At 43.3% G+C, this 10,421-nt stretch overlaps 3 protein-coding genes across 3 annotated transcripts; all 3 read left to right on the top strand.

Moving 5' to 3' along the window:
* Nucleotides 1–4,860: 4,860 nt before the first annotated feature.
* Nucleotides 4,861–5,479, top strand: LOC147904692 (uncharacterized). The gene is made up of 2 exons (XM_087386488.1): nucleotides 4,861–5,082; nucleotides 5,279–5,479. The coding sequence occupies exons 1-2, from the start codon at nucleotides 4,952–4,954 to the stop codon at nucleotides 5,454–5,456; spliced, it is 309 nt and encodes a 102-aa protein (XP_087242614.1). The 5' UTR covers nucleotides 4,861–4,951; the 3' UTR covers nucleotides 5,457–5,479.
* Nucleotides 5,480–5,732: 253 nt separating this feature from the next.
* On the top strand, nucleotides 5,733–6,430 carry LOC147904691 (uncharacterized). The gene is made up of 2 exons (XM_087397971.1): nucleotides 5,733–6,027; nucleotides 6,109–6,430. The coding sequence occupies exons 1-2, from the start codon at nucleotides 5,820–5,822 to the stop codon at nucleotides 6,285–6,287; spliced, it is 387 nt and encodes a 128-aa protein (XP_087254097.1). The 5' UTR covers nucleotides 5,733–5,819; the 3' UTR covers nucleotides 6,288–6,430.
* A 1,038-nt stretch (nucleotides 6,431–7,468) lies between these two features.
* LOC147904690 (uncharacterized) lies at nucleotides 7,469–8,828 on the top strand. The gene is made up of 4 exons (XM_087392097.1): nucleotides 7,469–7,940; nucleotides 8,044–8,099; nucleotides 8,241–8,281; nucleotides 8,475–8,828. The coding sequence occupies exons 1-4, from the start codon at nucleotides 7,828–7,830 to the stop codon at nucleotides 8,826–8,828; spliced, it is 564 nt and encodes a 187-aa protein (XP_087248223.1). The 5' UTR covers nucleotides 7,469–7,827.
* The last annotated feature ends 1,593 nt before the right edge of the window (nucleotides 8,829–10,421 follow it).

Below are 10,421 nucleotides of genomic sequence, written 5' to 3'. Positions count from 1 at the left end.
TCTCTTGATACGGGCATGGTATTTGGTGCAAGCAACATCTTCTAGAGCAACCTATCGCAATTCAAACATACACATGCTTCCAATAATGAGAAACTGTGATGATTCTTAAACAATCACGATCCGAATTATGAGATAAATGAATGCAGGTGCTAACCTCATTAAGGTCGAGACACATGTATCCAACCACCCATACTTTGCTTGCAGATTCAAGATTGAGAGACAAGTCTGTAGTTTTGACATCCCAGCACCCTCGGACAACCGTGTTGATTGCAACTCTCACACCACAGCCTCAGACTCAAACATCACGTGTACATGTGATGTAGTGCCCCTAAAAATAGAATCCATCATGTCCACCATACCCTCGTCATCATCTGGCACATCCGGGAGACTATCCTCCTGCTCAAAGTGTGAAGATATATGTGCCGCCTCACCACCCTCTTCAATCCTATCTCAAGGTTTTGTATTAATATAAGATCATGTCTCAAGGTTTCGTGTAAAGTATACATGCAATATTAATCATGAAATCAAATAGCATTGACTTACTGATGATCCATCACCAAGTGCACCACCAACGGTTGCTACTGGTGCAGGCTCCTCCCCATACATCCGCAAGTGGCACATGACAATATGGCGTTGATGAAGTACTTCTCACTTGCAATGAGTGCAATGACAATACAACCTCTCCGTAAGCCACTCCGTGCTCCCAGGCGTTGGCGCATCATCTAATGGGCTTCCACTCGTCACTTTCATCTGCACACCTCCAAAATCACAACACAAAATGCAAGGAAATCCATTCAAGATCCAAAAAATAGCCTATTGTTAGCTTTAATGCCTATTGGTAGCTTTTATGCCCTATACCGTCATTATATACCGACTTTATGCCTTGTTCCATTGGTATATACTGACCTTTAAAGGATATACAGAGTCGGTATATACCGACTCTAGGAGCTAAAGCTTGAAACCCATGCATTGCCGCCCCTCACAACCTCTCGTCCTTCCTCACCTTTGGTGACCTCACCTTCCTCCAACCTCTTCCCCACACTCCTCACCCCTACCCAGCCCCTCTCCCAACACTTGTGCTCCCTCTCTACTCATGTGAAAGTACGTTTTCCAAGAAGGTGTGTATTTAAACAATAGGTTTTGCCTTCCCCCATTTCGTTTTGTGAGTGTTGAAGCATGTTTCTCCTTGCATTGCTAAGCCCATGTGCTCATTTTCATGCTTGATTTTCAGAGTTGAAGGACCAAAAACGAGATTTGGTGAAAGAAAGCTCACCTCTTCTTTTTTTGGTATTTCTCTACTTTCCCTTCCTCTACTTTCACTTTCCCTTCCTTTTTCTAAAGTTTCTCTCCTCCTTTCCTTTCCTTTTCTCTTTAAAGGAAGAAACAATACACAAAAAACAATCATGAAAGAGAAGAGTATGAAAGTTATACCTATTGTTTTCATGCTTTCTCCTTGTTTGTAGGCTTCTCTTTGTCTCCTCAATCCAATCCCTTTGGAATGTTGCTTCTCTAAACTCCTCCTTTCACTAACTAGTTTTCTTAAAAATGGTACATTTTCTCTCTTTTATAGGGCCAGTACACGAAACACGAAACACCTCCTCTTCCGAGCGGGATTATCTAGTGCCAGGGCATGTCATTTCTAGGTAAGAAATTGCTTCCTCTCTTTTTTAATTTTGCTTTTATTTTCGTAATTGCATTGGCTTGCAGCTAGTGATGGATGTAGGAGCTCTTGTTCTCTTTTCTCCTCTCTTCTCGTCTCTCTTTTCCTCTCTCTTCCTCTCTTTCCCCTCTCTCTTTTCCTCTCTTTTCCTCCTCTCTTTCATTCTCTCTTTTCCTCCTTTTTCCTCTCTTTCATTCTCTCCTTTCCTCTTCTTTTCCCCTCTCTTTTTTCCTCTCTTTTCCTCTCTTTCATCCTCTCTTCCTCTCTTTTCCCCTCTCTTTTCCTCTTTTATCCTCTCTTTTCCTCTCTTTCCTTCTCTCTTTTCCTTCTCTTTCCCTCTCTTCTCCTCCTCTCTTTCACTCTCTTTTCCTCTCTTTCATCCTCTTCTCTCTTTTCCTTCTCTATTTTCATCTCTTCTATCCTCTCCTCCCCTCTCTTTTCCTCTCTTTTCCTCCTCTCTTTCCTTCTCTCTTTTCCTCTCTTCTTCCCTCTCTTTTCCTCATCTCTTTCCTCCTCTTGTTTCCTCTCTTTTTCTTTCACTCTTTCATCCTCTCTTTCATCCTCCTCTCTTTTTCTCTCTTTTTCTCTCTTTTCCTCTCTTTCCTTCTCTCTTTTCCTCTTTTCCTCTCTTTTCTTCTCTTTTCCTCTTTTTCTCTTTGGAATTTTTGGAGAATGTCTTTTGGAGACAAATCTTGCTTAGTAATACTATTTTCGTGATATTTTTTGTATATGAGAACTCTTATTTAACAATACTATTTTTTGCGATATTTTTTGTATATGAAAACTCCCTTGGATTCCACTTGTCTTAAGTAAATAGTTGTCCTTTCATAATTGTCTTAAGTAAATCATTATCTTTTCATAGTTTTATTAAATTGAATTTGAGTTTAAACTAATAAATTGTCTTTTAAGTAAATTGTCTTTCCACTTCTACCCGCTCTTGTGTTTGTTTTTGTTTTCATGTTTGTGTCTGCGTTTGTCCAATCCCCCCAAATTAGACATGGCATCACGCCGCATGTCCGGAGAGTACAAAACCCCTCGTAGGAGGAGACGTCATGATCTGTACTCTCTAGCGAGGACTTTGATTCCCCTCAGCCGACTCCTAAGGGGCCTACCCCTGCAAATACCCCTGGGCCACTCCTCTCAGGCCTAACACTGCGACTACACCTCAGGGAACTCCTTTGCTAGCAACCCATGGCTTCCTCGGGAGTCTCGATGAGTTTGTCGCATCCATGAGCGATGGGACACAATGAGATTCTTCTCTCTACCGTCCCAAAGGACCTCAGCTATTCCCTCTCCTACATCCCTCACAAGTAGATCAGGGCCATCGACGGTTAGACATACTCGACAGCCGTCCCCTGTAGCCCCTTCGACCGAGGGGTCATCACACGAGTGTACCCATCTTCAGTCTAAGAAGAGTAGGAAGGGTCGAGGCTACTGTGGTGACTCGAGGGATGTAGACGAGTCAGCACACTCACATCCCTACAGGTCTCCACTTGGTCATGAACCCAATACCAGTCATGTCCCTTGCCCTCTCCACTCACAGTTAGAGGCACCCCCCAGAGCCCACTCCCTCTACTACTCCTCGCTTTGTAAATGCTCGCAGTACCACCCCTCGCTCTAGCTCTGCTACTGCCACTCCCTCGCCTGAGGACCTGTACTATGACCTCATTATGGATAAAGAGATCATAGAAACTAAAAAAGGCAAAGAAGTGATGGCCACCATGGTCGATGAGCCACCATTGCAAGAGCGGTATAACAATTGACTGGCGGCACCAGGATGACGAAAAGAAGAAGGCAGTCATCGAGGAATTGAAAAGACAATACCCTAACCCCTCCAGGTGGGAGTTCGATGACAATTACATGAGAGAGCGCATGTGTGCTATCTTGAAGCATCCAGGTCGGACTTGCGAGATGCCATCGTAGCAAAGAAGCCTAAACCCAGCTAGGCGGATAAAGCTAACTGAAAATTTTTGAAGAAGGATATGAGGGACAACCTTCAAAAGTTTGACAATCAGAGGAGGGCTGCGAGGAGAAGCACAGGGCTAGTGCCATCTATATCCTGGTCGAATCTACATGAGCATTTCAGTTTTTGATTAAGGTGGAAACGACAGACCATCCTAAAAATATTACCCCTAATCCATTGGCCTACTTGCACAAACCCTATGCCACCAAGTGGACAATACTTCCTCAAGGCACTCTGCAACCTTTGCCACCATCACGATCAAAATATTGGCAACCCAATGATTCTCATGCTGGTTATCTATCGCATGATGAAGAACATGGACTTCCCTTGTGGAGCTTATGGTTTGGTTGCCTAGAAATTTACCCTTGATGCCTCAAAAAGTCCTGTAGCCCCCTCAATATCAGCTCCCATCCCCACAACAATTCAAAAGGAACAAAGAGAAGGCCACCAATGAAGAGGATATGGCAAAGGCTAAACATCAAAGGAGAGCAAGGCATGGGACAAGCAAGAATACAAAGCTTATATGGAGCATCATAGAAAAGAAAAGATGGAGCATGAAGTAGCCAGGCTATGTGTAGAACAGGAAGCCCAATAAATAAAAGAAAAAGAAAAGCAGTCCAAGGAGTGAACTCCATGATGATCAACAAGACATGCTAGAGCTACACAAAAAAGCCATCCTTCAGTGCCTACCACTAAACAGGCTTGGATCAGCAGGGCATTTCTTCTTGGATTAGCTGGAGATTTCTTCTTTCTTTAGCTCACTGCAAACATCATACATCCCCTACAGCCTCAACCCACTAGCCCATCAACTGCATAGCGAACGGCTGATCCCTCTAGCACACAACCTTCTACACAGTCTGCCCATTTCTCCAACATCAATTGGATTGAAGCACATGAAGTGCTTGCATTCTACTCCTTGGTTGCATATGAAAGCAAGGAAGAATACAATGCCATGCATGCCCAGGATTTCAACCAAGCAAATCTCATGGAGGAGAGGGTTATGATGTCAATGGTCCATTGTCAACGGATGGCCTTGAATGTCTTCTAGATGAGGATATGAAAAGGGACTTATCTCTAAAAAAGCTTTACAGCACATAGAAATATCGAAAGCAACCAGAAGAGCTACAAGCCCGGACTAGGCTTTTTACGATATCCTGAAGCGGTTTTTTCTACAAGTAGTCTCTATCCACCCGAAAGTATAATGGGTGTGTTTCGATGCATTAGTCGTATTTTGAGGAGTGAGCAGGAGGTTCGTGTTGTGGCTTCAGGTAAAATTGAGGGTCCCATAGATATTGTGAAGGGCTGCCCAATGTGCGGTAGTTCAAGCTATGAACCGGTATGTTCAGCAGGGTTCTGAGAAGGAGAAGGAGGGTGACAGTGTAGTTGGTGTTGGTGAAGAACGTCGAATATTGGAGGATCTTGATTTTTGCATTTATCACCCTAGAGGTGTTCAGAAGAGGTTCGCATATTATTGCCTTTCTAGGTTTTGTATCGGGGAGGCAAGGAATTGCATTCTGTTTTGCGTGCGGATATTGCGAGAGGATGTGATTAACTAGGTGAACATGTTGAGTAAGTTTTCGAGTTTTTTGCATATGCTTTTTTTTTTTGGTTTGCATGTGTTGTGTTGTTTGATTGTTGTTTTGTGTGTTGGATAGGTACAATCAACATCTTAGCAAGAATTATGTGGTCACTTTGAATCGGTATCAAAAGTCTGACTTTAGGACTGGTGTCCGTGTACATGAGGAGGATGTTGTGAGAACTTATGATCAACTCATATGTCATTTGCCTCTTGTTCAAGATGGTGTTCCAAATTCTAGGTTTCTGTTTTTATAGGTTATTGAAAACTTCTCGACTCAGGTGAGTATCATATGACGTTGTTGTTTTTTTTGTATTTGTGTGTGTAATTGTTTTCCGATTTGTAGGTCTAGTTTAACACGAGTTATGCAAGTGAGAAGTCTCAATAGATTGGTTCGCTCCATGCTAACAATTATTAGTTGCGATGCTGCTGCCAAGAGGGTTTCCAGCTATCGAAAATATGATAAGAGTAACTCGTTGAGGATTGCTGCTGCACAATCGATCGTTTCAAATCCTTACGATGAGTTGGGGAATTTGAGGACTTATCCTAGGTTTTGGAAGAAAATGTAAAGTCGTATTCTCAGAGAGTTGACGTGGTGGTTGTTTCTTGCGAGGCTATTAATGTTCGGAATTTTGATATTGAGTCTCCTATTGGTAATGTTGTCTGCTCAGGTAATGTATGTCGTTCTGTTGATTTTTATGTGGTTTGTGTATATATTATTGTTTGTTATCGAGGTTTTTGTGTGGGCGTTGCAGTTAGCGCTTATTTCTAATGTCTCTGATGCAGTTGCGGTGAGTGTGGGATGTTCGGGTGGTTTTACATCAGTAGGTATGTGTTTATGATGTTGGTTTTTAATTTGATTTGTTTATGTTGTGGTGTGTGTTGATGGATCTTTCCTTTGTTTGGCAGTTGGTGATATGGATTGTGGTGGAGATTTGGGTGCTACGTCAAAGCTTGAAGGCTTTGTAGATTTTGCTCTTAAGAAGAATGTAGATATTGGTGGTCGGAGTTGCACTGATGTTCTGGGTTGTATGAGGGAATTCAGGTCTGTAGCAGGTGGTCTGCAAGTTTCTGCAAGTTTCATCTAATGCTGCTCTCTATGGTGGTTTAGTTGATGGTGCTGCTTTTGGTCACGGATGTTCTGTTGTCGGTAATGTTGCTGTGGAAATTCCTTTCGATGGTCTTGGTTCTCCTGGTTTGGTGGATCATGCTTTTGCAGATGTTGTTGTGGTTTCTGGTGTTTCTCCTCCTTCTGTGACATGTTCTCCTGGTTATGTTACGAGTGCTGGTGTTTGTGGTATTTCTTCTCCTATGGCGATGCATCTTGGTGGTGGTTCTATGACTGGCGACGGAGATGGACTTTGGTGCTTTGTTTGGAGATGATGATTCAGAGTTGTTGGAAGAGTTGTCCCGGGTTTCTCCTGTTGCTATGAAAGTTTTGGGATTGAGCTATTGTGGAGCTCCTGTCGCCTTGTTGCATGCTTCTGTCTTTAACAACTGCTATGTGCAATTTATTAACAAAAACTCAGTAGTCTGCCGGTGGTTGGGCTAGGTTTCATGTATTCTGTTACCGGATTTTTGGTATTACGGGTGTTACTGGTTCAACTGGTCTTTTGTAAACAATACTTCATATTGAATAAAAGTAAACCGTTTTGTCTATTTTTTGTTTGGATGTTATATTATAGTGTATTTTAATTCGTAAATTTAGCCCGCCGTCTAGGGAAGGCCTTAGTATAGGCACCCTTTGAGAAAGATGAAATTCGTTTTCCCCTAAAATTTCATCTCTTTTTTGTGATTGCTTGGGACCGTGTGATCTCCACCATTTCCTCCATGTTTGGCCTGCCCCGGGGGGGAGGGTATAGTGGCCAGTGTGTGTTCTGTGAAAGCCAAAATTCAGAAACTCACCAGTTTCTATTTCTTTCCCTTGAAATCCTCCAGCTCTCTCTCTCTCTCTCTCTCTCTCCCCCCCACCCCCTCTCTCTCCTTCATTTATCTCTAGTTTTCCTACATCTCCATTGTATTCTTTTTGGCCTGCCACTTTTAAAGTGGAAGCCTAAGTAATGGTGTGTCACCTCATGAAAGTGAAAATGGTTGTTTTATTTATTTCATGAAAATTAGAATTGCACATGTTGTCCCTTCTTTGTAGTCCAAGTGCCACCCACATGTTGCTATGTGTTTCGTTGAGTTTGGCCAATCAATATTGCTGCATGGCTTCCCGTCCTCGAGTCTGCATGGATGTGCGTGTATATCGCGTCCTCCTTCCTTACTGTGGGGATTTGTCCTGTTTAGGCTGCATGTTGCACTTTCCACCGGTCTGTCTCTCCTTGAAACTTCAAAGTTCCCCTCCCTCTGAGCGATGCTGCTGCTTTGAAATCGCTTCGGTCAATTTCTCAAGTTCAACCTCAGAATGGAGCGCATGTCCAGAGGAATATTGATTGCAAAGTTTCGGCTCAAAAAATCTTTGTCCTTAGTCAGGTTCGCCACAGTTTTCCTTGGGGCAGTGTTGGACAGTGCACATGGCCATTGGCTCCGAATCGAGTGCTTCTCAAGCTTTTCGTCGTATCTTCTGCTCCCTTTTAGGCATGTCCAGCTTCGCCAGCAAACTGTCGCACTTCAGGTATTCACGCGATGATGAGACAGCTGAGGACCAAGAGGAAATGGGCTGGAGACGTTTTCAGATATCCTTCGAACAAGTCATTGTTCTGTGCTGTGCTTGGAAGCGGCACTCAATTGCCTGCCCTGTGAGTGTTGAAATTCTGTGAATAATTGGATTTGCATGCGCTTTATCAAAAGGCACTTGGTAGATTCTATATGGTTTTATTCAAGTTGAATTCGGACTTGCAGTGCCATCTTCATATTCATGCTGGCTGTAGTTGGTGTTTTCTACCCTTACAACCGAGGTGCACTCTAGACCGCACTTGTTGTGATATATGCTCTCACATTAGGAATTGCAAGCTATAGCGCAGCTTCCTTTTACCAACAACTTGAAGGAGCCAATTGGGTGAGCTGACATTCAGTAGTTTCCTATTGTCCTTCTTCAGGTTGTCATTGGATTGAAGCTGCGCAACATATTGTTTTGCAGGTGCGCAATGTGCTGTTAACTGGCTGTCTATTTTGCGGTCCTCTTTTCTTGACATTTTGTTTCTTGAACACTGTTGCGATTCTAGTGCAGCTCTCCCTTTTGGTACAATTTTGGTTATTATTCTCATTTGGACCCTTGTGACTTCACCTTATGTTGATTTTGGGAGGGATTGCTGGTAAAAATACCAAAGCAGAATTTCAAGCTCCCTGCGGCACTACGAAATATCCCAGAGAGAGCAGTGGAGCTATATTGGTGCGACGGAGAGCCATCTAGAATAAATGATAAAGAGCTTTGTAATCTGAAAGTATTAATCGTAAATCAAGGAGATTGGACAACTCTCTTGGTTCGTCAGGCTTTCTGCCTTCAATTGTTTTGTAGTCGGGAGATGATCTTGTTATATAAATGTAAGGATTCCTGTGGTCGAGTTTCGCAAATAATTAATATCCTTTCTAAAGCCTCTCTGATGAGGTTCTCTGTTATAATGTTTTCTCTTGGGAAAAAAAGAATGCTCTTGGCACAGCGTTGCACTCATAGTCTTGTTTCATGACAACGTTTTCTCTTCTTATGACGCGACCGGTCGCCTTTTGATTAATGCAAGGGCCATATTGATGGACAGTGTACCTCGCAAGTAGACCTTGCAATTTGTTCGAAAAGGTGCATTAAGCTCAGAATGATCGAAACTGCAACGTTGCAAGGCAAAGTATTCCACTTTAATAAAAACGCTCGGTAGCAGCTGTAGTAAAAAAGCATTGGCAAGATGCAAAGAGAGTAAATGTATTTGTGCCCTCTCTAAACAATTTTGGGTGTAGCACCATCATTGTGTCAAGTTTGTCAATTACAAACCCAACTCATTGTGTTGCAGTTGCAAATCAAGTTCAAACTCAAGTTCAATGCTATGTAAAAACAAATGAAAGACTTACTCGCTCTCTCTTTACACTATTCTACACCAATCCATTCATTTGCATTTTGGCAATCAACTTACATCATTTCACTTACAGTGGTATGTTCTATTTTGCTTTTGCGAGGAAACAGGAGATGCACTAACATCCCAAGCATCACGGTTTGGTCATATCATGGAAGACACCTAGGAACTATTTGGTTCTTCTCACGCTCTCGTGCTTACAAAGTACATTGTCCTTGATTTTCAGCGAGCTCAAACATTGCACGCCACATTCCAAAAATTTCCCCGAAAGAAATTGTGAGCCACTTGCACGAGGTCCAATTCGAAAATGCAACCATTGATGGGAACGAGGCAATTCGAAAATGCAACCATTGATGGGAATGAGGCAATTCGAGACACCATTCATTCGCCGGTATGCACCATGGGTCGCGAATCTGATGGAGAACTTGAGGGCGCCTTTCACGTTGGTCATTGACACAATCGCCTTCATGATTGTTAAGGTGGATTTAGATGGCCCTCCAACAGACCAGATCACTATCGCTGACGACCTCAACCGAGAAGACTGTGCAACAGCGAAAACTTACCATTTCCTTGGCCTCCTCCCCTCCCCTCCCCCCCCCCTGCCCGGCATCTATTTTGATCCCCATGTTTTCTTCGCTAGCTGCATTCCTTCATTGCGGATAGATGCCAGACTCGCGTTTCCGACTCTCTTTTTCAAGTGCCCAAGAATGTACTGTGCATTCGATAGAGAAAGTTACCAAGACATAGTCAAGTGGGAGCTACGCAATGAGGATCGACAATTTGCACTCTCCATTGAGAACCTGTTCTTCAAGACAATGGAAGTGCTAGTGCGGCACCTGCTGTCCTCTACATGGATCCGGCTAAGGAAGGCACAATTGCAGGGAAGAACAATTGAGGCAGGGACAGCGAGGATCGGCACAAACATTGAAAGACTACTGCAATCTAAAATTGGATTCCGGGACTTCATGTGCCTCAAGACATCAGCAGATTACAAGCAGTGACTCAAAAGAAACCTGTTTGCCATGGTCAGGCAGCTCGGAGCCCCGACACTCTTTGTCACACTTTCTGCGATCGAGAAACGGTGGGAGCCGCTTGTTCGATGCCTCTGTGAACTAAGACATACCAACATTCTGAGCGACACCAGCAACAATAACTACGACGTGCAAGAGTTGACCACGGCAAACCTCGTAACAACGAGGCAGTATTATGTACATCGAT

Source organism: Dipteris shenzhenensis, chromosome 2 (assembly GCF_047967505.1).
Source record: "Dipteris shenzhenensis isolate YYH24624 ecotype China chromosome 2, Dip_SZ_1.0, whole genome shotgun sequence".
NCBI lineage: Eukaryota > Viridiplantae > Streptophyta > Polypodiopsida > Gleicheniales > Dipteridaceae > Dipteris > Dipteris shenzhenensis.
This window is presented reverse-complemented; position numbering and strand designations above follow the sequence as displayed.

Bases quoted from the DNA above. Each gene is read 5' to 3' on its own strand.
- LOC147904692 (XM_087386488.1), top strand. From the start codon at position 4,952: ATGAACCGGTATGTTCAGCAGGGTTCTGAGAAGGAGAAGGAGGGTGAC. The intron at 5,083-5,278 runs GTTCGCATATTA...TGTGTTGGATAG, and splicing joins CCTAGAGGTGTTCAGAAGAG to GTACAATCAACATCTTAGCA.
- LOC147904691 (XM_087397971.1), top strand. From the start codon at position 5,820: ATGTTCGGAATTTTGATATTGAGTCTCCTATTGGTAATGTTGTCTGCT. The intron at 6,028-6,108 runs GTATGTGTTTAT...TTTGTTTGGCAG, and splicing joins GGGTGGTTTTACATCAGTAG to TTGGTGATATGGATTGTGGT.
- LOC147904690 (XM_087392097.1), top strand. From the start codon at position 7,828: ATGATGAGACAGCTGAGGACCAAGAGGAAATGGGCTGGAGACGTTTTC. The intron at 7,941-8,043 runs GTGAGTGTTGAA...TCGGACTTGCAG, and splicing joins GGCACTCAATTGCCTGCCCT to TGCCATCTTCATATTCATGC. The intron at 8,100-8,240 runs GTGCACTCTAGA...GTCCTTCTTCAG, and splicing joins TTTCTACCCTTACAACCGAG to GTTGTCATTGGATTGAAGCT.